Genomic DNA, 22,705 nt, shown 5'->3' with positions numbered 1-22,705 from the left:
GCCTCCTGACCCCTTTCCCAAGCTCCCCCATGCCCCCGATTCCCATCCCCAGCTCCCCCATAACCCCCAGACCCCTTTCCCAAGATCCCCATTCCCAGCTCCTCCATAGGCCCCTGATCCCCAGCCCAGCTCCCCTATGCCCCCTGACCCCCACCCCCAGAGTCCCCACGCCCTTCTGACCCCAGCACCCCGATCCTCACCCCCAGGTCCCCATACACCCCGACCCCTTCCCCAAGCTTCCCCATAGGCCATTTCCCCTCCCCCAGCTCCTGCCGTTTTGATCCGCCCCGCCCTCCTCTGCCTGCGCCTGGAGCCCGCCCCGCCCTCTCGCACAGGCCGCCGGGTGGAGCCCGGGCTTCCGTCTGCTCGGGCCCGGTGCGCCCGTCGGTGGCCGGGATCCCCCGGCGGGCCGGGTCGGCGCCGCCATGTTCAGCCGCCTGGGCGCCTTCCTGCAGCAGGCGGTGGAGACGGTGAGGGTGCGGCCGGGGGCGGCTCCGCCAGGGAGCGAGGTGCTCGGGGTGGGGCCCAGGGGTCGGCGGGGGAGCCGGGCACGGGGAGGGGCTGCGGGGGGCGTCTCCCGGGGTAGCGTTGGGGGGGCTGAGGGGGCGCCCGGGATTGACCTCCAGGGGTCGTTGTGGTCGGGGGCTGGGGGTGCCTCCAGGGGTCAGGGTTGGGGGGCGTCCAGAATTGATCCTCAGATGTCTTCGGGGTCAGGGGGTCTCTGGGTCCCTCCAGGGTTGGGAGGTGCCCAGAATTGACCCCCCCCAGGTGTTGGGGTCAGGGGTTGGGGGGCAACTCCTGGGGCCAGGGTACTGGGGTGAGCACCCAGGATGGACCCCCGCCCCCTGGGTGTCACTGGGTCCTGAGATGGGGCAGCCCAGGGAACTGAGGGGTCTTCCAAGAACCTAGACATAGGATCTGGATTGGGCCCCCAAGGGTGTCATTGGGTGTCAGGAGATGAGGCCCATGGGGGACTAAGGCTGGGGCGGCGGGGGCATCCTACAGGGTACCCAGGATGGGCCCCAGGGTGCTATTGGGTTCAGGAAATTGATGCTCTTGGGAGGGGGAGAATTGAGGGCTTGGGGAGAGGAGGGGGGACAGAGGTGTCCCAGGAGATATGGGGTTGGGGTCAGGAGAGGGTCCTAGGGCACTCTGCTTTGGGGGCTCCTCTCCTAACCCCATGCCTATTGAGACAGGGGTTCCCAGGGAGCAGGATGCTATGGGAATGGGGGCGTGAGAAGGGGGTGACCTTCCTGTGAGTAGGGCCTGTGGGTGGATATGAACAGTGCCCTTCCCAAAGGGCTCTATCTATCTACTAATGCCCGTGCCCTCCTCTCTGCAGCAGGAGCCCAGCATTGACCTGCTGGAGGCATTCACCGAGCACTGGAAAGGGCTCACTCACTACTACCTAGAGACCACAGGTAGGTGGTGGGCGAAGCTGGGAGTTCAGGCTCCTGGGTTCTATTCCCAGCTCTGGGGAGGGTGGGGACTTTGCAAGTTAGAACTTCTGGGTTGTCTTCTCAGCTCTACCAGTTGATGCGCCATGAGACTTTGGAGAAATCCTTTAAGTGTGCAGTGCCTCAGTTTCCCTCGCTGTAAAAGGGAGAGAACCAGACATAGTTGGCCATTTGTTGGGGTTAATTCGTTAACGTGGTCAAAATGCTTTGAGAGCCTTGGCACAAGAGTAGAGCAAAATGTTAATAACTCTATTATCCTCTTCCTGTGAGTGATAATGAAAGGCCTGCTGAATAAAAGCCCTGCCAGGAGAAATGTTGCCTGCAACCATTAAAATGTCTACACGCTGCTCTGTGTATGGCATACAGGCATTGCTTCTTCCCACCAGAAGAACCATGGGGGGGTCATGTCCCCGGACATTTGTAGATATCTGATACTCCGGGCCAGAGCCTTATAATAACCAGTCTCTGTTGCTCAGAGATCCTCTCTCATCATTCTGAGAATGGCTGGCCTGCTCCTGCACTAAATGCTATGGCCAACATTTCTTATCCTTGATGCTAAATTAGGTCTGATCTACACAGAGTTTTTGTACTAGGTGTGTTTTGTAACTGCTGCAGCCTTAAGTGTGCATACAGTTATACTGGTATAAAGTGCTTATCCCAGTATAGCTTAGTCCCTAGCAGTGTAACTGCATCCACACTAGAGGGAGTTGTATTGCTTTATAGTTAGAGGCACGGTTATACTGGTACAGTTGTGGTGTGTTAAGAAGGCCTTAAGCCCGTAACTTTATTTAAATATCGAAGTATAGATTTATGAGCTTAACCTTAGACTCGCAAGTTTGAGAAACGTTGACCTTTGCTCTTGCCTAGGTCAGTGTTGTTGTTCTATTATAACATTGCTGCTTAGTGTCACTATTGCTAATGGTCCATCAAGGGTTCTGTTATAGGGATGATAATTTTTAAACCAGCATCCTAGTTGCTTGGGGTGCTGCAGAGATAAATATCAAAACGAAAATTACAGCTTGGAAGCCAAACGGGAGAGGTTGGTAGGGTATATGTTTTAAAATTACCTCTGGAAAATAGAATTTTCAGATTTTTTTTTTTTTTTAAATACGTAGGTCTAGGATTAAATGAACTGGTTGTTTTTGGGTTTGTTTGGTTTTTTTTTTTTGTGGTTTTATACCTATTAATAATGTTCCCCCGAAGCTCAAACTTAGTTTAAAAAATCTCTGATTGAGAGGCATGATGAATTTTTTAAATTTTGTTTTTGTTAACTTCCTCTGGGTTCTACCAGTCCCCGAAAAGAAAACACCCACTTGTTTTTCTGTTGCAGGGAGGGGAAGGTTTTAAATTCACCATTTTGGAGTCTTTCACTGTGTCTTAGAATGTAGAGAAAATCTTTCTAAAAGATCACTCCTGTGTGGCATGGAACAGTGTCCTGATGCCTGCAGTAGAAATTATGAATAAAGGATTGGCTTTGCCTGATTTTTTTCTCAGAGTTTGTTTCATTTGGGTCTTGGTTAGTGTAAGGCCTGTGACTGTGCTGCCCAGGCTCTCATGAGCTGTGGCCTTAATTCTGCAAGCTGATCTGCTTGGGCATATCCCTGCGCTAACGTGAAGCTCCATTGATTTCACATTGACACAGTACCAAACCCGTTCCCCAGCACAGAGGTGCTGGTTTCCAGCTGAGACGTAAAACTGAAGTCCTGGCCACTTGTGACAATCCCATGATGTTTTTACAAGTGTAAGGGTGTTGGCTTCAGGGTCTTGACTAAATTGCTTTGTGGGTAATTACATTCTGACTACTTCCCTCAGGGCCACCCAGAGGATTCCTGGGGCCATGAGCGGCAGGCGGCTCCGGTGGACCTCCCGCAGGCGTGCCTGCAGAGGGTCCGCTGGTCCCGTGGCTCCAGTGGAGCATCCGCAGGCACGCCTGCGGGAGGTCCACCGGAGCCGCGGGACCAGCGGACCCTCCGCAGCCATGCCTGCGGGAGGTCCACCGGAGCCGTGGGACCGGCAAGTGGCAGGGGGCCCCCCGCGCGACGAAATGTCTAGAGCCGGCCCTGTTCGGCGGCGGGGGGCCCTTCCATTCTGGGACCCGCCGCTGAAGTGCCCCGAAGACCTGCGGTGGGGGCCCCCCGCCGGCGAATTACCGCCGAAGCGGGACCCGCCGCCGAAGTGCAGCCCGCTCTTCGGCGGTAATTCGGTGGCAGGGGGCCCCCGCCGCGGGTCTTCGGGGCACTTCGGCTGCAGGTCCCTGAACGGAAGGGCCCCCCGCTGCCAAATTACCGCCGAAGACTAGGTTGCACTTCGGCGGCAGGTCCCGCTTTGGCGGTAATGCGATGGCGGGGGGTCCTTCCGCCCCGGAGCGGAAGGACTCCCCCGCCAGCGAAGACCGGGAGCTGAATAAGCTCCGGGATCCGGCCCCACCAGAGTTTTCTGGGGCCCCCGAGCAAGTGAAGGACCCCGCTCCAGGGGCCCCGAAAAAACTCTCGTGGGGGCCCCTGCGGAGCCTGGGGCAAATTGCCCCTCTTGGCCTCCCCCCCCCCCCCCCCCCCGGGCGGCCCTGACTTCCCTTACAGCTTCTGTTGGATATGCTTGCTATTCATTTCCTGTCCCAAACTATATAGCATTGCTGTGTTGTTGTAACCATGTCAGTCCCAAGATATGCTGTGCAGTATTAAAAGAGCTGCCATGTTCCATCTCAGAGTTATGAGGGGAGGAGGTGGGGGGCGGATATGAAGATGCTTTGGTATAAATTTGATAGTCAAATAGAGCTAAAGCCTTAATGCCTGTTTTACCCAGCATGTAACTTGTTTTGATTGGGATTTATATATTCCTTCTCTTTAGATGAAAACACCCCAGTTAAGGAGACCGATATCCCCTGGCGCCTGAAACAGATGCTGGACATTCTGGTGTATGAGGAGAAGCAGCATCCAGCAGGGGAGACAGGGCCTTGTCTGGAATATCTGCTGCAGCACAAAATCTTGGAGACCCTTAGCACTCTGGGGAAAGCAGAGGTGTGTACACTGTGTTACTCACCAAGTCAGCCATGCACAAGCCCAAGACCGGGGATGGACAAACTATGGCCCATGGGAGCATCCTGCGCGGCCCCTGAGCTCCTGACCTGGGAGACTAGCCCTTGGCCCCTCCCCTGCTGTTCCCCCTTCCCCGCAGCCTCAGCTTTCCCCGCCGCTGGAGCAGTGCTCTGGGCAGTGAGCTCCTGGGGCAGCGCAGCTGCAGAGCGGGCCCAGCCTAACCCGATGCTCTGTGCTGTGTGGTGGTGGTGGCAGCAGGGTGGCCCGGCTGTAGCGCCGCCAGCCACCGGTGCTCCAGGCAGTGCGGTAAGGGGGGAGGGAGCAAGAGGGGTGGATAGAGGGCAGGGAAGTTCGGGGTGGTGGTCAGGGGGAAACGGGGTTGAATGGGGGCAAGGGTCCCGGGGGCAGTTAGGAAGGAGAGGGGATTGGATGGGGTGGCAGGGGGCAGTCAGGGAGCAGGGAGAAGGGGTGGTTGGATGGGGCAGGGGTCCCGAGAGGGCAGTCAGAAATGAGAGGAGGAATTGGATGGGGTGGCGGGGACAGTCAGGGGACAGGGATTGGAGGTATGTGGATGGGGCAGGGGTCCCAGAGGGGCCGTCAGGGAATGGGGGGTTGGATGGGGCAGGAGTCCGGTGGGGGGGCAGATAGGAGGTGGGGGCCAGGCCACGACCCCCTCCCCTAACCATACCATTTACAAAACCCGATACAGCCCTCGGGCCAAAAAGTTTGCCCACCCCTGCCCAAGACAAACACCATTCATTGTCCTAGTCGTGGAACTGTTGATTTCAGTGACTATAAAGTCTGACTTGTTCACAGCAAAGAAGTATAATTTTAAGGAACAGAGATCATGGTAAAATTTTTCAAAGCATATTCATGATTTAGGAGTCTGAAGTCCCAGTTTCAGAAGCCACTTAGGCTAGACTAGGACTTGGAAGGTGTAAGCAGCCTATTAGGCCCATGGCCTTGTCTACACTGCACGGTTAATACATGTCAGATAACGCCTTTCAAATTCTAGGCTAGACAGCGCCTTAGGAGCCTAAATCCCATTGACTTAGCGAGACTAAGGCCAGGTCTACACTAAAAAGTTAGGTTGACCCTGCGACGTCGCTCAGGGGTGTGAAAAATCTACACCCTCGAGTGATGTAGTTAACCCCTGGAGTGTACAGCACTAGGTTGATGGAAGAATTTTTCCATTGACCTAGCTACTGCCTCTTAGGGAGGTGGACTAACTACAGGGATGGGAGAACCCCTCTCATTGCTGTAGTCAGTGTCCACACTGAAGTGCTACTGCGGTTCAGCTGCAGTGATTCTAGTGAAGATCTAACCTAAGGCTTGGTCTACATCTAAAACTTAAGTCAACCTTGCTACGTCGCTCAGCAGTGTGAAAAATTCACACCCCAGGTAAGATGTAGGTAAGACACCACTAGGTTGAAGAATTTTTCTGATCTAGCTACTGCCTCTTGAGAGGTTGGATTTACTACTGTGCTTCTGTCATTGTAGCAGGTGTTTACACTACAGCGCAACAGTGGCATAGCTGCAGCACTGTGGCACTTGTCGTGTAGACATGATATCTATAGGCTCCTAAGCACCTGAATCACTTGGAAATGGGACTTGGGCTCCTAAACCACTTAAGCACTTTTGAACCTTTTCCCCATATGCTACAACCTTTGCTGATGTGAACAGTGTTTACTCAGGTGAGTAGTCTCATTGACTCCATGATTGAGGGTTGAAGGATCAATCCTTTGATTTGCAGGAAAGAATGTTTTTAAAAGAACTTTATCAGAGTAAATATCAAAAGCTAAAAATTATAACCATACTAGCCTGTGTTACTAATAATACCTTGGCTTATTGTGCTGTAAATAGTCTTTTTCCCCCTAACACAAAAACAAGGAAACAGTAACTGGAAATATTAGTCTTTATTGTGTGTTTATAAAAATCAGTTGCATTCAGTACTGTCTATCCTTTATCTCTGCTATGATTCGTCCTTGCTTGTTTCTTTCCATTTCATCATGTTATAGGACTTAGGAATAACAAACCTTTTGAAAATGGAAATATAATCTAATTGATTTTTTTCACCACAGGGCAGCTGAGAAGCTTAATTTATTAAAGTGAAGTTCATTAAGCAATATAAATACTTACCAAGAGAATTAATTAATGTTTTTGAAGCACTGTGAGAGCCTTAAAAGGCACGTTAGAAGGGCAAACCATTATTTATTTCTGCTGTTAGGGTATTGTTATGCATTGTGTGGAGCTGGGATAGTGATATAAGTCTGGTCAATTTCACTGCTGTTTCCAGTCAGTTGTTCAATGCTCAAATGGTTGTTTTACCAGTGCTGCAGGGAAATATTTACTTCCTAAACCAAACCAGTTCTCGCTTACATTTGGGTTGTGAAAAGGTGTATTCACACTGCATTTGGGAAAAGCTATTTGTAAACTAAACCTCAGTGTTTGTCTTAACATTATCCCAGAGCATTCCCTTTAATGTTCTCACAGTTCAGCTGGGCTCCAGTTTATATCTCTCACGCTTTCTTGATGGCTGCGTGAAGCAAGGACAGTGTAGCCTTACCAGATTATCTGATGATAGAAAGGAGATAAAATCAATAATAAACTGAATCGTGTTTTCCAAGAGCTTCAAAACCCTCTGTTCTTGGAATTTCCCAGTCCATGTAAACTTGAAAACCCTTGTAGTGTTTTAGCCTTCTGCACTAGCTGCAGTATATAGGGTGCGTATGCCTAGATGTTTGCAGCTCTTACCTCTGCCATGTTACATACATTCACTATCTATCTGTGGCATAATGATTGGCTCAGACACTTCGTGTCATGTTTCCTGTGGCACTGAAGGGGAATATTACTTAACTGCCCATTTACTTCGCTCTCTCTCCTTTGCTCTCAGTATCCTCCAGGCATGAGGCAGCAGGTGTTCCTCTTCTTCAGCAGAGTCCTGGGACAGGTGCAGCATCCACTGTTGCACTATCTGAATGTGCACAGACCTGTTCAGGTGAGCGCTGTTTCTGCTTTCTCTTTGGCTTGTCAAAGCCACTTTCTGAGCTGTCTTACTGCAGGCAATGTAAAGTGTGCTCCTTGCAGCGCTCATCGTACCTTTCCTCACTTAGTGCTCTGACGGCCTAAGTTTCTGATGAGCAGTGATGTTAACATAGACCCCATGGGGAGCCCCGTTCCCCAGTGCTATGTACCTGGTGCTATGTTACACCAGTGCAGAGTAGGTATAAAATATGACTGTTCTGATACCCAATTGACAGTGTTGTAAATCACTATACAGGGTTCAGGGCAATGCCGAATACTTTGCTCTAATGTTACTTTGCCTCAATGGGGGCTATTGCCTGCTCTTTTGTACATCGGTGGCTGTATGACTGATATGGGTACATATTCCTGGAAAGTGTGTCCAGCAGCTTCTAGTGAGGAAGGAAGAATGTTATACCAATTATATTAGACCAGTAAAAACCAGCAGGATCTTATTAAAGGGGACAAGACAAAGATGCCACATTTATTATGATAATTTGATTTATGACTAATAACTAATACCTTAATTCTTACACACACACACACACATATTATAGCTAATACCTACACACACACACACACTCACATTATACCTAATAATACCTATACACACACACACACACACACCCACATTCATCAGGTGTTCTGCAGCTGCTGCATAGTTACCAGTCCTGAAGATAGCTTAAGTTCACGTCTTGATTTTGCAGCTTGGGTTCATAGCTTGTGGCAGCTAACTGGCCAGGAAAGCCGGGCACAAGGCCGAGCTAGATCTCTGTTGGGCAGGCACCGATGTTCTTCCATGTTGGCAGCAGAATGTTACCCAGAGTCTCTCATCTCACCCTTCTTTTTTATAGGCTTTTAGTTTGGATTCAAAGTCTATAGGTCTTGCTGTGTCACGCTGCCTCTGGGTTTAGATTGATCACCCATCAATTGCAGGCGTGACTTTCAGCCTTGAACCTGGCTTTGATCTTCCTTTTCTTTTTAGAGTGGATGCTTCTTACTTTGTTTAGGGCTGTTGTCTAGGTCTTCAGCCGTTGGTATTTGAACTTTATCTCATCAGGACAGGCTGGGGCTGGAAGTTGATTCCGTCATTCATACATACCTCATTCACACATCTAAACTAAACTAATAAGACTACAGCAGGGTTTGCAAAAATGAAGGTTGGAGGAAGTTTTTACAAAATGGAGTGAGCGTTTTAAAATGGGGTTTGAATTACAATATGGAACAGAAGTTACAGTGTAGGCAAGTGTAGTGAATGGTGAACGGAAGTTACATTAATAAAGTGAACAATTAAAAACAATTTCATTTATCAGTTCTACAAGAATGCCCGTCCCCGATGCGAGCAAACCCCTTTCAGCACTGTATAAGCTCAGTCCTAACTCCTCTTTTATCACTGTGAAGGCTGACCGCCCTGTGTCCTTCCACAGAAGCTCCTTCAGTTCGGCAGCAATGTGCTAGGCTCTGCGACTGAGAAGGAAGAGGTACAGTTTGCTGCTGTTCTGTGTGCAAAGATCAAGCAGGATCCAGCTCTGCTCACATATATCCTGGAGGTAAGGAGCCCCCACTGGCACCTGTATGCCATCCCTTCTGTACAGGGCTGATTTTCTAGGGTATGATTGCACGGTGGTCTGAATAACAGGCAATTTCCACAGCGTAGCAAGCTGTCGAATCTCACCTCCATATATCACAGACATTGCCTCAGTGCTGCATGCTCAGGGATGACGCTGAGCTCTTCTGCACCTGAAATCCTGCTGGCTTCTTTAAAATTATGCAAAGTGTCTAATCCAGTGCTGGTGGTGACCTAGATTGTTCCCATCTGACAGCTGTTTTGGGGGCCCCTGGGTGAAGCGAATTTGGTCAATCTCAGTCCAGTTCCCAGGGAACTGGTGTTTGTGCCATGAAAATAGCCATAGGTTGGCACTAATTGGCCCCTGGATTGATAGTTTTAACGAAGAGACCATGGGTCATGGATGCTCAGCACCCCTTTCCCTGTAGAGGAGTAATGCATCTCTCCCAGATGGCTTGGTGGGACGTGTGAAGCTTGCTTTGTCACTGCTGTACCTGTTCTGTTACTACAAGGTCACATAGTCATTGATCAGGCAGTTTAGAGCGGAGGACTAGGATGTGGGATTCCTGGGCTCTCTTCTTAGCATCACTCTGGACTTGTGTGACCTTTAAACATAGCTCTTCACCTCTTTGTACTCCCCCATCTATGAAATGGGGATAATAGTTACTTCCCTACAGCGCATCGGGGAGTTGTGAGAATTAATGTTTGCAAAGGGTTATGAGATCCTCTGTTGAAATATGCTGTGTTGTTTTATCTGCTTAGCTGAGCATTTCTAGGTGTTTTTGCAGTATATAGATATCTAGGTATGTTCAGATATATATTGCACCTATCTAGCTTTCTGAGTATTCGCTGTCTGTACCTGGGATCAGTCCCGTTTGTGTCAATGCTGGAAGCGCTATTGCTGTGACGCTAACTGCTCTCTCTCCTGTCTCTTTATTCTCAAGGGAAAGAATCTTCTAACTGTGAGCCCACAGGGAGATGCTGGCAGCAGCCAGAGAGAGAGCTTGGCTACCAACGGAGCCCTGACTGCATCTCCTGAGCACAACAGAGTGTGTTCCATGGGTGACGCCCCCTGTGCTAGCCTGGCTGGAAAACCAAAGAATTCTGTCTCCAGCTCCTCTCCTCTAAGAAAGGAAAACAATCTGATCACTTCCTTAATCAACTTGTGCAAGAGCCAGGTACTGACATGGGGTGGGGAAAAGCAGAAGGGTGCCAGGCAGCGAGTAGGGAATGATCTTGCCTATCAGTGGGATGGAGCAGGTTAGCGTCAACCTTGGTGTTCCATTAACCCTTGAGCTGGGGAGGGGAATAAACAGGCTTGGTGCTATGGTAACGTGTCTGTCTGTCTGTCTCTCTCTCTCTGGCAGAAGAGCAGGGTTGCACTAAAAGCTCAGGAAAACTTGCTGCTGCTCATAAGTGTCGCTCAGCAGGCAGCTGCCACATACCTGGTACAGAACAGCGCCCTTTGCTGTCTGGTGACTGATCACCTGTGTGACCTGTACAATGCCGTCCCTACTTCAGCCGATCCTGCAGATATCCTCTCCCTAGAGAGAGTCAGCTGGAGGTAGGAAGTTGATGGGTCAGTAGGAAGATAATGAGAGCCTGGGGTAAATCCATTCCCAGCCTCACTGCAAGGGAACGACCCTACCAGCTTTCACTCTTGGCCTTCTCCCTGGAAGTATTGGGCCCAGAGAAGACTAGTGAGATCTGTTCTGCAGGAGCTGTACCCCAGCTCCCATGGACCTTGGCAGGATTGAGCACCTTGCAGGTGTGGGTACATAGTGAGGCCTGCTAGGCTGTGGTATCCTCTCCAAGGGGGACTATGGGATGCTCAAGCTGGGAGTGGGTAAGTCCCTGGAGAATAGCGACAGTGTGGTATCTGCCCTGGCTCAGGGGATACAGCCTAGCAGAGGTCCTCAGCCTCTTCCCTACAGGGGCCTCCTTCCCACTTAGCAATATGGGAAGAGCAGGGTGGTCACCACCACCACCCCTGGTGGGTCATGACCCCGGATGAGAACTGCTGGCCTTGTTGCTCTCTCGGGTCTTTTCCATCTCTGGTGTTCTATGCCGTATGGGCCAAGTGAGGACGTTGAGAGAACTAGCAGCTTTCTTTGCTCCTGTCACTCCAGAGAGGAGACTCTTCTCTCTCTCTCCCCTCCTCTCCCCAAAATGTGCCATAGCCTTGGATGTTGCTTTGGAGTTGATTCCTACAGTGTCCTTCACCCGCATTGATCTCTTTGCAGGTTGCAGAATAACTCTGCTGATGAGGCCTCCTTCCCAGGAAAGGGGAGCCTGGATGCTTTCTTTAGCTGGTTAGATTACTGTGATCACCTCGTGAGAGGGGCCCACCCGGTAAGAAACAAGTGACTCTTCCCCACTGTTTATTATCTTAGATGTGCATTCCTATCTCCTCTGCCCCAGAGGGTGCAAGTCTCTAGAGCAAGACAAATATACATTTAAACATGCGGGGAGCCTGATATTTAAGGAATCACGTCATCTTAGCCCAACCATAGATGCTGTTTCAGGCACAGCCAAAGAGCCACTGATTTACAAGAGTGGATTGGAAACTGGCTGAGTTACTCATCCCACCTACAGCTAAACATCTTGTACCTTTTACCTGATGAGCTGCTGGCAGTGGAGTTAGACTGCTGCAGCGTAAGCCAGCCTTGCTCATATCTCTGCTAGAACTCAGGCCAGGCCACCTGTTTTCCTCCTGTACTTAGTAGACAACCTCATTAAGCCACTACTGATGGACTTATGAGCCACTGATGTGATGGTAGATAGGCCACTGGGAACCAAACTGTGTCTTGTCTTATGGCTAAAATTCTCCTTGGAGAAGATAACCTATGGCGCCTTTTTGAGATCCACCAACTCCAGTGGCTCCTGGACTATTACATCCTGACTTTTGTGGCTTGGATTTTGGGTTTGCCATGTGTCCTGAAGTGTGTTAGGACAGCTTCAATTTCATCAGGCCTGTCTGTGAGTCCAGCTTGCCAGACAGCCGAAGATCTCTGTGAAACTGCATCAGAATATGATGAAATTGCAATCCTTGTGTGATATTGTGAAGATCACCATGATGCATCATTGCCACACACAGCTGCAAGATGACAACATGCACTTGCTAAGGTCACAACAGGATTATTTTGTTCCTACGGGGATGTGTTAAAGGGTAGGAGCCATCCTGGATGACCCCAGTCTAGTGGTTTGTGTTGAGCACATTTAAGAAGACTCCAGCATGTTCTGGCTCCATCTTCTAGCTACCAGGAAATGCTTTCCTTTAATAGGAGTACTTGGGTCACTTGGTTCCAGAGTCTCTGTGTGCAAGAACCACATAGCATGTTTTCAGCCCTGGCCAAGGAACAGTGACGTGACAGTCACTCCCCATATATGTCAGTGACCCCACCACACCGATAGAAACTTTAAGGAGCAGCAGAGTCTCTGATCTTGTCATGCAGGAAGGAACTAGGGGAATCGTAGGAATATCAGGCAGCTGGTAGCTCGTTAGTGACTCTCTATTTGTGACCATCAGGTAGTTGCAGATGCTGTAACAGAGACCATTGGTGAAAAGCTCTTCCAGGGGATTTTGCAGCCACAGCTCTTGCAGATGTGAGTACGTGTCACACAGGTTGAGGGGCCAACCAGCTGTTCACTAGCTTCCTGTGTAAACTGTGTGTGGGGCGGGGGGGGGGGGGGGGGGTCTGACCTGGTCTGGCACCCACACCAGGCATGAGAGGGAGGGAAGTGGGTTAGTCCTGTGGTGAAAGTAGGGATTTGGGAGTCAGGACTGCAGTTCTGTTTCTGGCTATGGCAGCAGCTGGTGTTAAATGAGTCACTGCTTTGGTCCTCAGTTTCCCCATCTGTAGAATGGAGTTAATGCTACATTCAGGCTGGTGAGGCTCAGGAAATAATTCCCATTGGAAAAGTGCTTTGCAATCCTGGGATGGCAGGTGTGTAGATAAGAGGGATGCATAGCACTCCCGCAAGGAGGCAGCTCCCCAGCCACATGCATCCCTTCCAAACTTTTATGGAAGTTAATCTGTCTTAAAATCCTCTTCCTACACTTCAGTGTAAAAGTGAAACCCCTGCTGGCAGAATGGAACATTCCACCAGAAGGATTCTAACCTGTCTGCCAAGCTGGGGAATTTGAGTCTGGGAAGCAGAGAAAGTTCAATAGGGGAAAAGGCGGGAACATCTGAGCATCCTGGAGACGAGGCAGGGGTGTAAAATAAAATGGACTAAGGGCAGAATCAGATCTCCTCTGATGCAGGGAGTGGTTTTGGCACAGTTTTCTAATGCCTTTAGCTGTCATTCAAAGCGATGTGCCTTTTTATCCACCCTAAAATAGGGTAGTGCTGAGGCCAGTGGTCAGTTCTAAACCTTCTCCTGCAGCTCACAGAGCCAGTGCCGCTGCTCAGGGCCCCTCCAAAGGGAGGACCAGAGCTGTCCCCTGACAAGATGGCATTTCGTGCTTGGCTGTGCATTTCCAGGCCTTCAGTATTATTTTGGACTCTCTTGTCCCTGCATAGTAAACTTCCAAACTCATTACACCTGAACTGCCCAGTCTAGCCTCTGGCTTTGGTATTGCCTTGACCTTTTTCATGCACCCTCCATCCACTGCAGTGGCCCATACGCATCTCTAGAGAGAGACTTTCTCTTCATGAGCTGGAATAGGTGGCTTTCCAGATATCACTCTGCATTATTTTCACATTGCTCTTAGTGTCCCAAAGGCAGTGACATCTTAGGGTCAGAGCAAAAAATGAGGAGCGCGGGCGGAGTCCTGGGTTCTGTTCCTGGCTCTGTCATTTCCTGTCTCCGTGCCTTGGTTTTCCCATCCATCAAAGGGGACGATGCCACTGGCCCACCACAGGGAGTGGGAGGGTGGGTGGGTATAAAGCTTTATTTGTAAAGTCCCTAGAGGTCCTTGGGTGGAGATGTTTCCGTTAGAGTGCACAGCTCACTGAGCTGCATGTGTCCTCTGAACAGCTGCATGGAGATGAGCAACAGTAATTACTTTCCCTCCGCCATTATTTGGCAGGTCTGAACTTGGCATCCTCACCTCTACGGCAATGCTGACGGCTGTGGTGAGGCAGATCAGTGCTCCTGCCCTGCTCCGGGAACTGGTGACATTCCTGCTGGGCACAGAGAGGCAGCCAGAAGCCATCACTAACTCCCCACAGCAGCACCTCCTGCGCTTTCAGCTGATAGAGCACTGCAACCACCTGTCTGATGAGGTGAGGCTCTGTCTGCATGCAGCCTCCCATGGTTCTGCCTCCCTCCTCTTCCCTCTCCGGTGGGACCCCACACTCAGCTTTTACTGGCTAACCATCTTGGAATTTCAAGGGGGGAAGCTGCTCTTCGTTTTGGACCATGTCCAGACCTAAGGCCCTGCTCCCTTGAGATCACTAGTGATGCTCTGGCACCCTGGTAGGAGTTTAGGGGTCCTGCCGTAGTTCCAGGCCAGGTCATTGTATTCAGTCTCCTTAAATTCCCCAGGCAGTTTGTCAGATACAGGATTTTTCAGTCTCGGCCCTCAGCAGTCAGGCAGTGTTGCTGTGTGGTGGCTCCATCTCAGTGCTGGATGAAGTGATCCCTGCAGAATTTATAAAGTGTTTTGGGATATTAATAACAGATGCAGTATCACTCATCTAGAAGGATCCCAAACCACTTCAAACACTCTGGATTTACAGCACCACTGAAATGCAGCCACCTCTGGGGGTTCAGCCCCCCTGCATATTGCATGCTGTACAACAGCAGAATGCTGGGTCAAACCCCTGCTCCTGTCAGCCATGCTATGAAATCTTTAATGTCCTCACTAAGCAGACAGGATCCCTTGTTTTTAAGGTCTCCTCTGCAAGACCTTCCCACAGCTAACTGGTTGGGAACTCCATGCATCAACCCTGGAAGGGATTATGATCTGAGATGGCCCTGGGGGGAGTGCTGGGCTTCCCAGCTGTGTTTTAGTGGTGAATGTTCAGAGGAGTTTTAAAGACTTGTCCCACAACTGACCCACGATTCTGCCCCTGTAGATCAGCCTTGCTACCCTGAGGCTATTTGAGGAGCTGCTCCAGAAACCCCATGAGCACATTGTATACAGTCTAGTGCTGAGAAACCTGGAGGAACGGAGCTACATCCTGCGCAGCCAGCCGGGGCAGGAGGAGCGGAGCACCCACGAGCAGGAGCATTACGAGGACACACTGTAAGTGGACAGAAATGGGAAGCGCAGAACCTGGTGGGCACAAGCTGGGGCTGCAATGTAATGCCTGTTCCTGGCCTTGCAGGGAGCTGGAGGAAGATCCCTATTTCACTGATGAATTTCCAAATACAGGATTCCGGGCATGTAAAAAGCCAATGCCATCCTCCCCCCGGGGGCCTGCCAGGCCTAATGAGAAGACAGACGTGAATGAGATTGTTCTCAGGTAGGGTTTTCCCTTGGGCTGCGGGGGCTAAGCATCACGAATGATAGACCATGCACCCAATGTCCAGCACATCTTTGCCTCCCCTCTGCAGGCTAGCTCACGGCTTCGAGCCAGCCAGAGGGTGGGGTGGCTTTGGGGAACCCAGATGCATAAAGGGCAAGGTAGAGAAGAACTCAGTGCAATTCCAGAGAGCAGCCCTGGCAGCGCAGGCTGTGAGAACCGGGTGACTCCCCACTCTGGGAGCCCCTGCTCCAGCAAGGGCTCTGTGGACTGGTAGGCTCCCTGCTCCAGGGAACATGCCTTGACTGGGCTGAGATCCAGTAGAATCCCTGCCACACAGCAGCTCAGTGAAGGTGCTAGCCTCTGAATGCCAATTTCATAGTTCATTTCAGGAACACCCAATTTTGCTGTTTAGAATGAAAGCAAGTTCAAAAATACCAAAACTTCTGGCAAACCCAACTCCCTGAGTTTGGGTCAGCTTGCATCCTGCCCTACCCAGAAGCCTTCCATAACAGGCTAGAGCTCTGGCTCCTAGGTCCTTTCCCATATTGGTAGCCATTCCAGGGGCCCATCTAAGCCTCTGGCTCACATAAATTGGGCTATAACTTTGAACTGCAAAGGAAGACCCCACACTTGCTCATTGCTGGGCATCCCATCTCCAGACTGTTTTTCTGGTACATTTTTACCAGGAGCCCAGCCCTCCAGCTTTCACTAGCCTAAAGCTAATGGGCATTGGCTATCCAGCCCCACTAGTAAGCCTGGAACATCTTACCTAGCCTGTGCAGTTCATCATAGCTTCAAAGCCCGTGGCTGGGTGTCACAGAGTCACCGGGCGATGCTCTGGAACTGCTCCCCACCAAGCCAGGCAGGACCTTGGGGAGCCTCCTCTCCCTTGGAGCAGACTTGTTCAGGGCAAGAAGCTCACACATCTTCACCTCCTGGGTCTCTCCTTGGAGCATTCAGCATCCTCTGCCCCTCCGTGCGCTTCCCACAGCGAGTCCACCCCAGTGGGGTCCTGGGGAAGCCACCGGGTTCTGCACCCCCACTTTGCAGTCAGACGTGACTCGCAGCCAGCCAGTAAAACAAGAGGTTTATTCAATGACAGGAACAGGGTCTAAAACAGAGCTTGTAGGTACAGAGAACCGGACCCCTCGGCCGGGTCCATTCTGGGGGTCAGTGAGCCAGACCCCCATGTCTGCCCTCAGCCAGCTCCAGACTAACAACCCCCGCCAGCCCCTCCTCTCTGCTCAGCTCCTTTCCTGGGCCAGGAGGTTACCTGATCCCTTTGTCTCCAACACCTTCAGCTGGCAACTTTGCAGGGGAGAGGCCCAGGCCATTAGTTGCTAGGAGACAGAGTGTCAGGCATTTAGGTGCACTGGCCCTTTGCTCTGCCAGATACTTAAGAACTGCCATGGGGACACTCAGGAACCAACACAGTATTCAGAAAAAACATTAAGAACATTCCCAGTTCGTCACACTGGGTAGCTTCACAACCAGCAGTAACCCAAGGAATGACAGAAGGGTAATCTGATGGTAGGTTTCATGGGGTAAGGAGGTGCCTGAAGTAAGGGTCAGGAAGGAACTTTCCAGCCATCGCACAGGTTAAGCGCTGTATTGAGGAGACCACATTAGGAGTTGGAATATCAGTGCCAATAGGCCAGGTACATTCTGCATCTGCTGCACTCACTCCTGTCTCTCTTCCCCCTGGGTCTGGGCAACACCAGCATAGGGGGAAATTTGCATAGAGTACCAGCTCCTGTTGGTTTCTCTCTTTCAGTTTCCTGGGCCTGGTTCCTGATGAGGCAAAGACCTCCTCCTATCTGGAGGAGGCAGGATATGATACCTATGTGCACGATGCCTTAAGGCTGGTAGGTCATGGATGGGGTTCCCATACCCCTTGAATTCTCTGCTGCCCGTACTCCCTTGTCACAGCTCCCTTCCCATCAGGACTATCCTACCTGACATACACAACTCACTCCACCCCTGTCTGTGCCAGACCTGGCTGAGATTGGACGTACCCACTGCTCAGACAAGGTGGCCAGTAGGGTTTCAAAGTCTTTCTCCCTCCACCCCCCTCAGCCTGGGTCTTCCCTGTCCCATTCCAAGTGGAGATATAAAACATCTTTGATCTTTAACAGTGCCAACTGTATTGCCAATTTCTTTGCCAGTGTACCTGTCTGCCTCCCACACCCAGCAGTTTGGGCTTGTGGCCACGTTCACCCTAGTTTTAGGGTTGAGAGCACTTTGTCCACCTCCATCACCCTCATGCTTCTTCCATCAGTTTCAGGAATGCTCTGCTAACATATCCTCATGGAATTGGCCCCAGGAACCAAAACCTCTGGAGCCCTGTGACCCACAAGCAGCATTTTATGAGGGCCACTTCCTGAAGGTGCTGTTTGACCGTATGACACGGATCCTGGATCAGGTAGGGTGAAAACTGCAGCCTTGTTTTGGGGATCGGGGAGCTGTAGCTGGAGACAGGGCTTTGTCTTTGGCGTAACCAATGAGCACCTAGCCCTTTTGTAGGATACAAAGGTATTGGCTAGTGACCACAACACAGGACTGTGATCCTTGATCCTCCTAGATCCCCATTCCACCCTCAGGCTTCAGCCAAGTCTGTGGGGAAAAGCAACTATTGAACTGAAACTGAGCCTCAACAGGGAAATACATTGTGTCCAGCTTTGTAGAGCTGTCTGGCTGTAAGAGCTTTGTTACTGTGACTTCTGTAAACTTGCAGGTGGCCTACAAAAGCAGATAGCTGCCAACAGGAACAAAAATCAGCATCAAATTAGACTGTAAGCTCTTTGGAGTAGGCCCTGATCCTGATTAGGGTTCGTGGGTGCTCCTGTAATACTAGAGATCCACCTCCCTGGAAGGTAGTTTCAGGCCTTTCAGGTCTCATTTTCCTATTTGTAAATGAATGAGGGGGACATAAACCAAAGGCAGAGTCCAAGCCAGGCTGCCCCTACTGCAGGGGTTCTCAAACTGGGGGTCACAAGGTAATTACTTGGGGGGGGGGGGTTGTGAGCTGGCAGCCTCCACCCCAAACCCCACTTCGCCTCCAGCATTTATAATAGAGTTATAAATTAAAACCACTTTTTGTATATATTTAAGGGGGGGTGGGGTCACACTTATAGGCTTCCTATGTGAAAAGGGCCAAAAGTTTGAGAACTACTGCCTCTGGGAAGGCGCTTCAAGGAAGCGATCTCATATTTTGTCTATGTTCCGCAGCCCTATGGACTGAACCTACAAATGACATCAGTGTTGTCCCGCCTAGCCCTCTTCCCGCACCCGCACCTCCACGAATACCTCCTGGACCCCTACCTGAATCTGGCTCCTGGTTGCAGGACGCTCTTCTCTGTACTCATCAGGGTAACTTCTCCCCATGCCAAGTCCTTGGTGGGGCACAGGGGTTCATGTTGATGTTAGTGTGCAACTTGGGGGGAGGGAGATCAGAAAACAGCAAAAAAGCCTTGCGCGAAGCTGCCAGCACCTCTAGGCTGAGTGGGTCCAGAGTAGAGTCCTGGACTCAGGGCAAGGCTGTATGTAGGAAGTGCTCTGAACCCAATGCTGGGTGGGGGGCACCTCTCCACCTGCAGGGAGCTAATTCTCACCTCCTCCCTAGGTGATTGGAGATCTGATGCAGAGAATCCAGCGGGTGTCTCAGTTCCCAGCCAAGCTGCTGCTGGTCCGGAGACAGTTAATGGGGCTGGTCCCTGAAGAACAGTAAGTGCTTGTACTTGTCTTGGGCTAGATCAACTGGTGCCCTGCAGCAGGTGTAACAAGGGGAACACAGTATCTGTCTCAGCAGACATTAATCGCCAGGGAAACTCCCCTCATCTCAGCACAGGGCCCCACTCCAGTGTGCTTGATACATTGGGGTGGCAGGGAATTAAGTAGGAGCAGCCTCAGGGTTGTTTGGTAACACGCCTGCCCAGTGCTTGTGCTCCATGCTGTGCTAAACTTTCTAGGATAGACATGAGATGAGGTGGTGGGATATCCTGCTCTCCAGGCAAGGGAGCCAGCTTCTCCCTCCTGTGCAGAGCACTCCTCAGCATTTGCTTTGGTTCCCTTGCAGGATCGATCACATGACCCTCTTCCAAGGAGTGGTGGTGCTGGAGGAATTTTGTAAGGAACTGGCAGCCATCGCCTTTGTGAAGTTCACCCCTGAGGGCCCTGCATGAGTCCAGCCTCTGGCTCTCCTCACCTGCTTCCTGGAGAGATCTGAGTGCAGTGCCAGCATGCGCTGCTGGAATGGGAAGATTAGTGCTCCATGGCCCGGGGCAAGGGAGCACCACTCCTCACTCAGCCATCCACCTTAGCTGAGACCTTCCTGTATCGCTGGCCTCCAGAGAATGCCTGGCTCTGATAACCAGACTCCCCCACATCGAGCAGCAGGGAACCAGGACTCTGCAACATCACAGAGGGTGACGCCATGAGACAGTCTCAACATCTTACTCAGGTTTGATGCTTCCTACCTTACAGAACCAATGGTCTGCTCAGTGTTCAGCTCCCAAAGCTGGCTGGGAAAGCACTAGCTGCCACAGCCCCCAACCTTCAGAAAGCAAGACTAGATGCCTTGAGAGCCCTCCACCATTTCTATCTGCTGCTTCTTAGGATCAGAGTGGGCAGGAGCGTTTGCAGAAAATCATCGCCCACAATCCATTCTGCAAGATTTTTATAGCTCCTCTTCCAAGTGCCTATGGCTAGGGGGAGGGAAAGGAATGGATACATGATCAGGGTAGTGTCTAAAGCCCTGTGGAATAGAGATCTGCATTGCACTCTTGCTACATAGGACCTGTGGGAGTGCACTGTTCTGGTGTCCTGGCAGTGAGCCCAGAATAAGACTTCTAGGTAACTGTAGGTGAAGGTAGGATACAGCACATTGCAAAAGTGGGTGCTAAATCAAAACCACCACCCCCCTACAGGTCTTGTTTCTGGACAGGTAGATTCCCAGGTGGAATCCAGCCAGCCCCAGCTGGGTGGCCATAAGACACTCTTCTTCTGGCCTTTAATCAAAGTGCAACATCTCCAGCTGTTGCTTTGCTGCACCTGGCCCAGCAGCATCTATTAAAATACCCTGAATATAAAATATGGACCTAGAAGCCTGCAGTCAGACTCCAGCCATTGCACTTATGATGCCTTGCTGGGCAGGTGGCCAGCCTCACACCTAGTGCTTCACTGCCCAAACCTTCCCTCTTCCCCTGCAGTCCAAAAGGGAAGGAGTAGGGATGGTGGGTTGCCTTGAGGTAAAAGTCATGTTCCTCTACCCCTTAGCTGTAAGAGAGGCATAGAGAAGTGACTGGACCTACCTCCCAGACAGATCCTGAGGCTTACTCCATTGGTTTTGACGTGTTTGGGGTTCCTGAGCAAAGCAGGGCAGGCATGATTGATGTGGCTGTGTGACAGATAAGTCCCACTGGGCCCCATGCGCTGCTGTCAGGGGGCTTTCTGTTAAACAAGCTTTCATTTAGTCCGATGCTCTTGCTCGCTAGCAATGGGGGTCCTGGGGCAAGGAGGAACAGAAGGTACATGGAGTCTTTTATTGGAGGAAGAGTTCATTCTGACTTTGAACTGGCTCTAGTTGATGCTTTCCATATGGTATGAGTAGAGCCACCGTGGCTCTGCCAGGCAGCAGAGACATGTAAGGTTGCTCCATGTCCTCAGCAAACCTTTAGAGACAGTACTGCCTTCCATCACGCTCACAGTTCCTCGGCTCTGGCTGATCAGAAAATGGGACAGCAGCCCTCAGGCAGGTGCAGCTCTACCCTGTCTTCCTGGAGGTGGGAAGGCGTTTTGCTTTAGTTTAGCTAGACAGAGTGAAGCAGAGCACCCTCCCAAGCAACCTGCCCCATTGTGAAAGGAAACTCAGAGCTACTTCTAGAGAGCAGGATGCTTCCCTCACATATCCTGGAGAACAGCCCCTTGAGAAGCCAGAAGGGCTGGAGGCCAGCATCAGCTGAGTTCTCACTCTTCCCCACTGTTTCCCTATAATGGGCCAGATTCTTACCTGATGTCTGGCTTCATAGTATCATTGAAGTTAGTGACCTACACCAGCTGAGGCTCTAGCCCACTGCTTTCCTGGGTAGCAAGGATGAATTTGTAAAGTGCTCTGGGAATGAAGTTAGCAATAGTCTTTATACTAGCAATACTAACCCATTCAACAGGGCTGTGCGTCTATTGATAGATATTCACACACCCTGCAGAATCCCAGCATCTCACTCTGTTCCCAATGTGCACTTTAGAATGTAACAAACACTTCATTACAATGCAGTGAAAGGTCTCTGGTAACTAGAGCTGTCAGCCAACAAGAGTAGATACAAAATTGGGCAGTGCCTAGCACAGTGGGGCCCCAATCTTGGTGGTGGTATGGTAGTGCCTAGAGATCAACTGTCAGGGCAGCTTGTAAGCCTGACAAATCAGCACAACTGGGTTCTTCACATTGGTATTAAGTGCAGGGTGGATGCTTAGGGGCACCATTGGCTTGGTAATGCACTATTTAATGTTACATTAAGTGATTCTTTATAGCATATTTAGCTATACTGCATTATCTACAGGGGGGCTTTCGGTCTTGTGTTGCCTCTTATCAACCATGCACAAAAGGTGCGTACATGTGGTTGCTTGGTAAATCTGGGTGTTGGTGTTGTATTTATGGCAACTGCATGTGGTAAGTGGGTACAACGAACTAGCAAATGTTACAGCACCACCTCTTTTCAGAACTATGCACTTTTAAATGTATGGTGTGTAACTAAACCAGCTGTAAAATTTGTGCAGTTTGTCTGTACATATGTACCAGGTACAAGTAACTTAACTCTTCCTGTGGCAATAAACTGATGTCTTGATAAATTTGAATCAGTTGGCTCCTTTTCCCTTTACGAACCTCTCCTACAGTATGTTTTTCAGTTGCGCCATATATTTTTAATGAGCTAGCATCTCACTTAGAGGGAGCTGGCCTCTACTTGCAGTTCTGCCTCTGTCCTCAGTTTCCCTCTCTGTAAAACGGTGCTAGTATTTACCCACCCTTGGAAGCATATTATGGTCCTTACGCTAAAATGCTTCCTGGCCTGTAGCAGAACTGAAATACAAACACATAAGCATGGGGCAGATGCACTCCTAGGGGATACTGCCACTACACACTGTTGTTGCTGACTGAACTCCAAAGCAGCCTCCCCACTTTAGGCGAGACTAACACTGGAACTGAGGCTGGAC

At 50.7% G+C, this 22,705-nt stretch overlaps 1 protein-coding gene across 3 annotated transcripts; it reads left to right on the top strand.

Annotated features, from left to right (window-relative positions):
* The first annotated feature begins 337 nt into the window (after positions 1-337).
* On the top strand, positions 338-22,348 carry FHIP2B (FHF complex subunit HOOK interacting protein 2B). 3 transcript variants are annotated; one of them, XM_050939966.1, is made up of 17 exons: positions 338-470; positions 1,343-1,421; positions 4,305-4,474; positions 7,386-7,490; positions 8,941-9,063; positions 10,025-10,258; positions 10,448-10,644; positions 11,324-11,432; positions 12,610-12,686; positions 14,116-14,311; positions 15,107-15,276; positions 15,359-15,496; positions 17,274-17,364; positions 17,778-17,921; positions 18,728-18,868; positions 19,122-19,222; positions 19,575-22,348. In XM_050939966.1, the coding sequence occupies exons 1-17, from the start codon at positions 426-428 to the stop codon at positions 19,678-19,680; spliced, it is 2,226 nt and encodes a 741-aa protein (XP_050795923.1). In that variant the 5' UTR covers positions 338-425; the 3' UTR covers positions 19,681-22,348. The 3 variants fall into 3 exon arrangements, with proteins under 3 accessions (XP_050795923.1, XP_050795922.1, XP_050795921.1); XM_050939965.1 differs by having other exon boundaries at positions 338-509; XM_050939964.1 differs by having other exon boundaries at positions 365-470; positions 1,346-1,421.
* The last annotated feature ends 357 nt before the right edge of the window (positions 22,349-22,705 follow it).

This window comes from Gopherus flavomarginatus, chromosome 2 (genome assembly GCF_025201925.1).
Source record: "Gopherus flavomarginatus isolate rGopFla2 chromosome 2, rGopFla2.mat.asm, whole genome shotgun sequence".
In the NCBI taxonomy this organism is placed as follows: domain Eukaryota; kingdom Metazoa; phylum Chordata; order Testudines; family Testudinidae; genus Gopherus; species Gopherus flavomarginatus.
This window is presented reverse-complemented; position numbering and strand designations above follow the sequence as displayed.

Coding starts and splice junctions, on each gene's coding strand:
- FHIP2B (XM_050939965.1), top strand. CDS start 426: ATGTTCAGCCGCCTGGGCGCCTTCCTGCAGCAGGCGGTGGAGACGGTG. Junction 10,645..11,323: donor CTAGAGAGAGTCAGCTGGAG/GTAGGAAGTTGA, acceptor ATCTCTTTGCAG/GTTGCAGAATAACTCTGCTG. Junction 17,365..17,777: donor TGCACGATGCCTTAAGGCTG/GTAGGTCATGGA, acceptor TTCTTCCATCAG/TTTCAGGAATGCTCTGCTAA.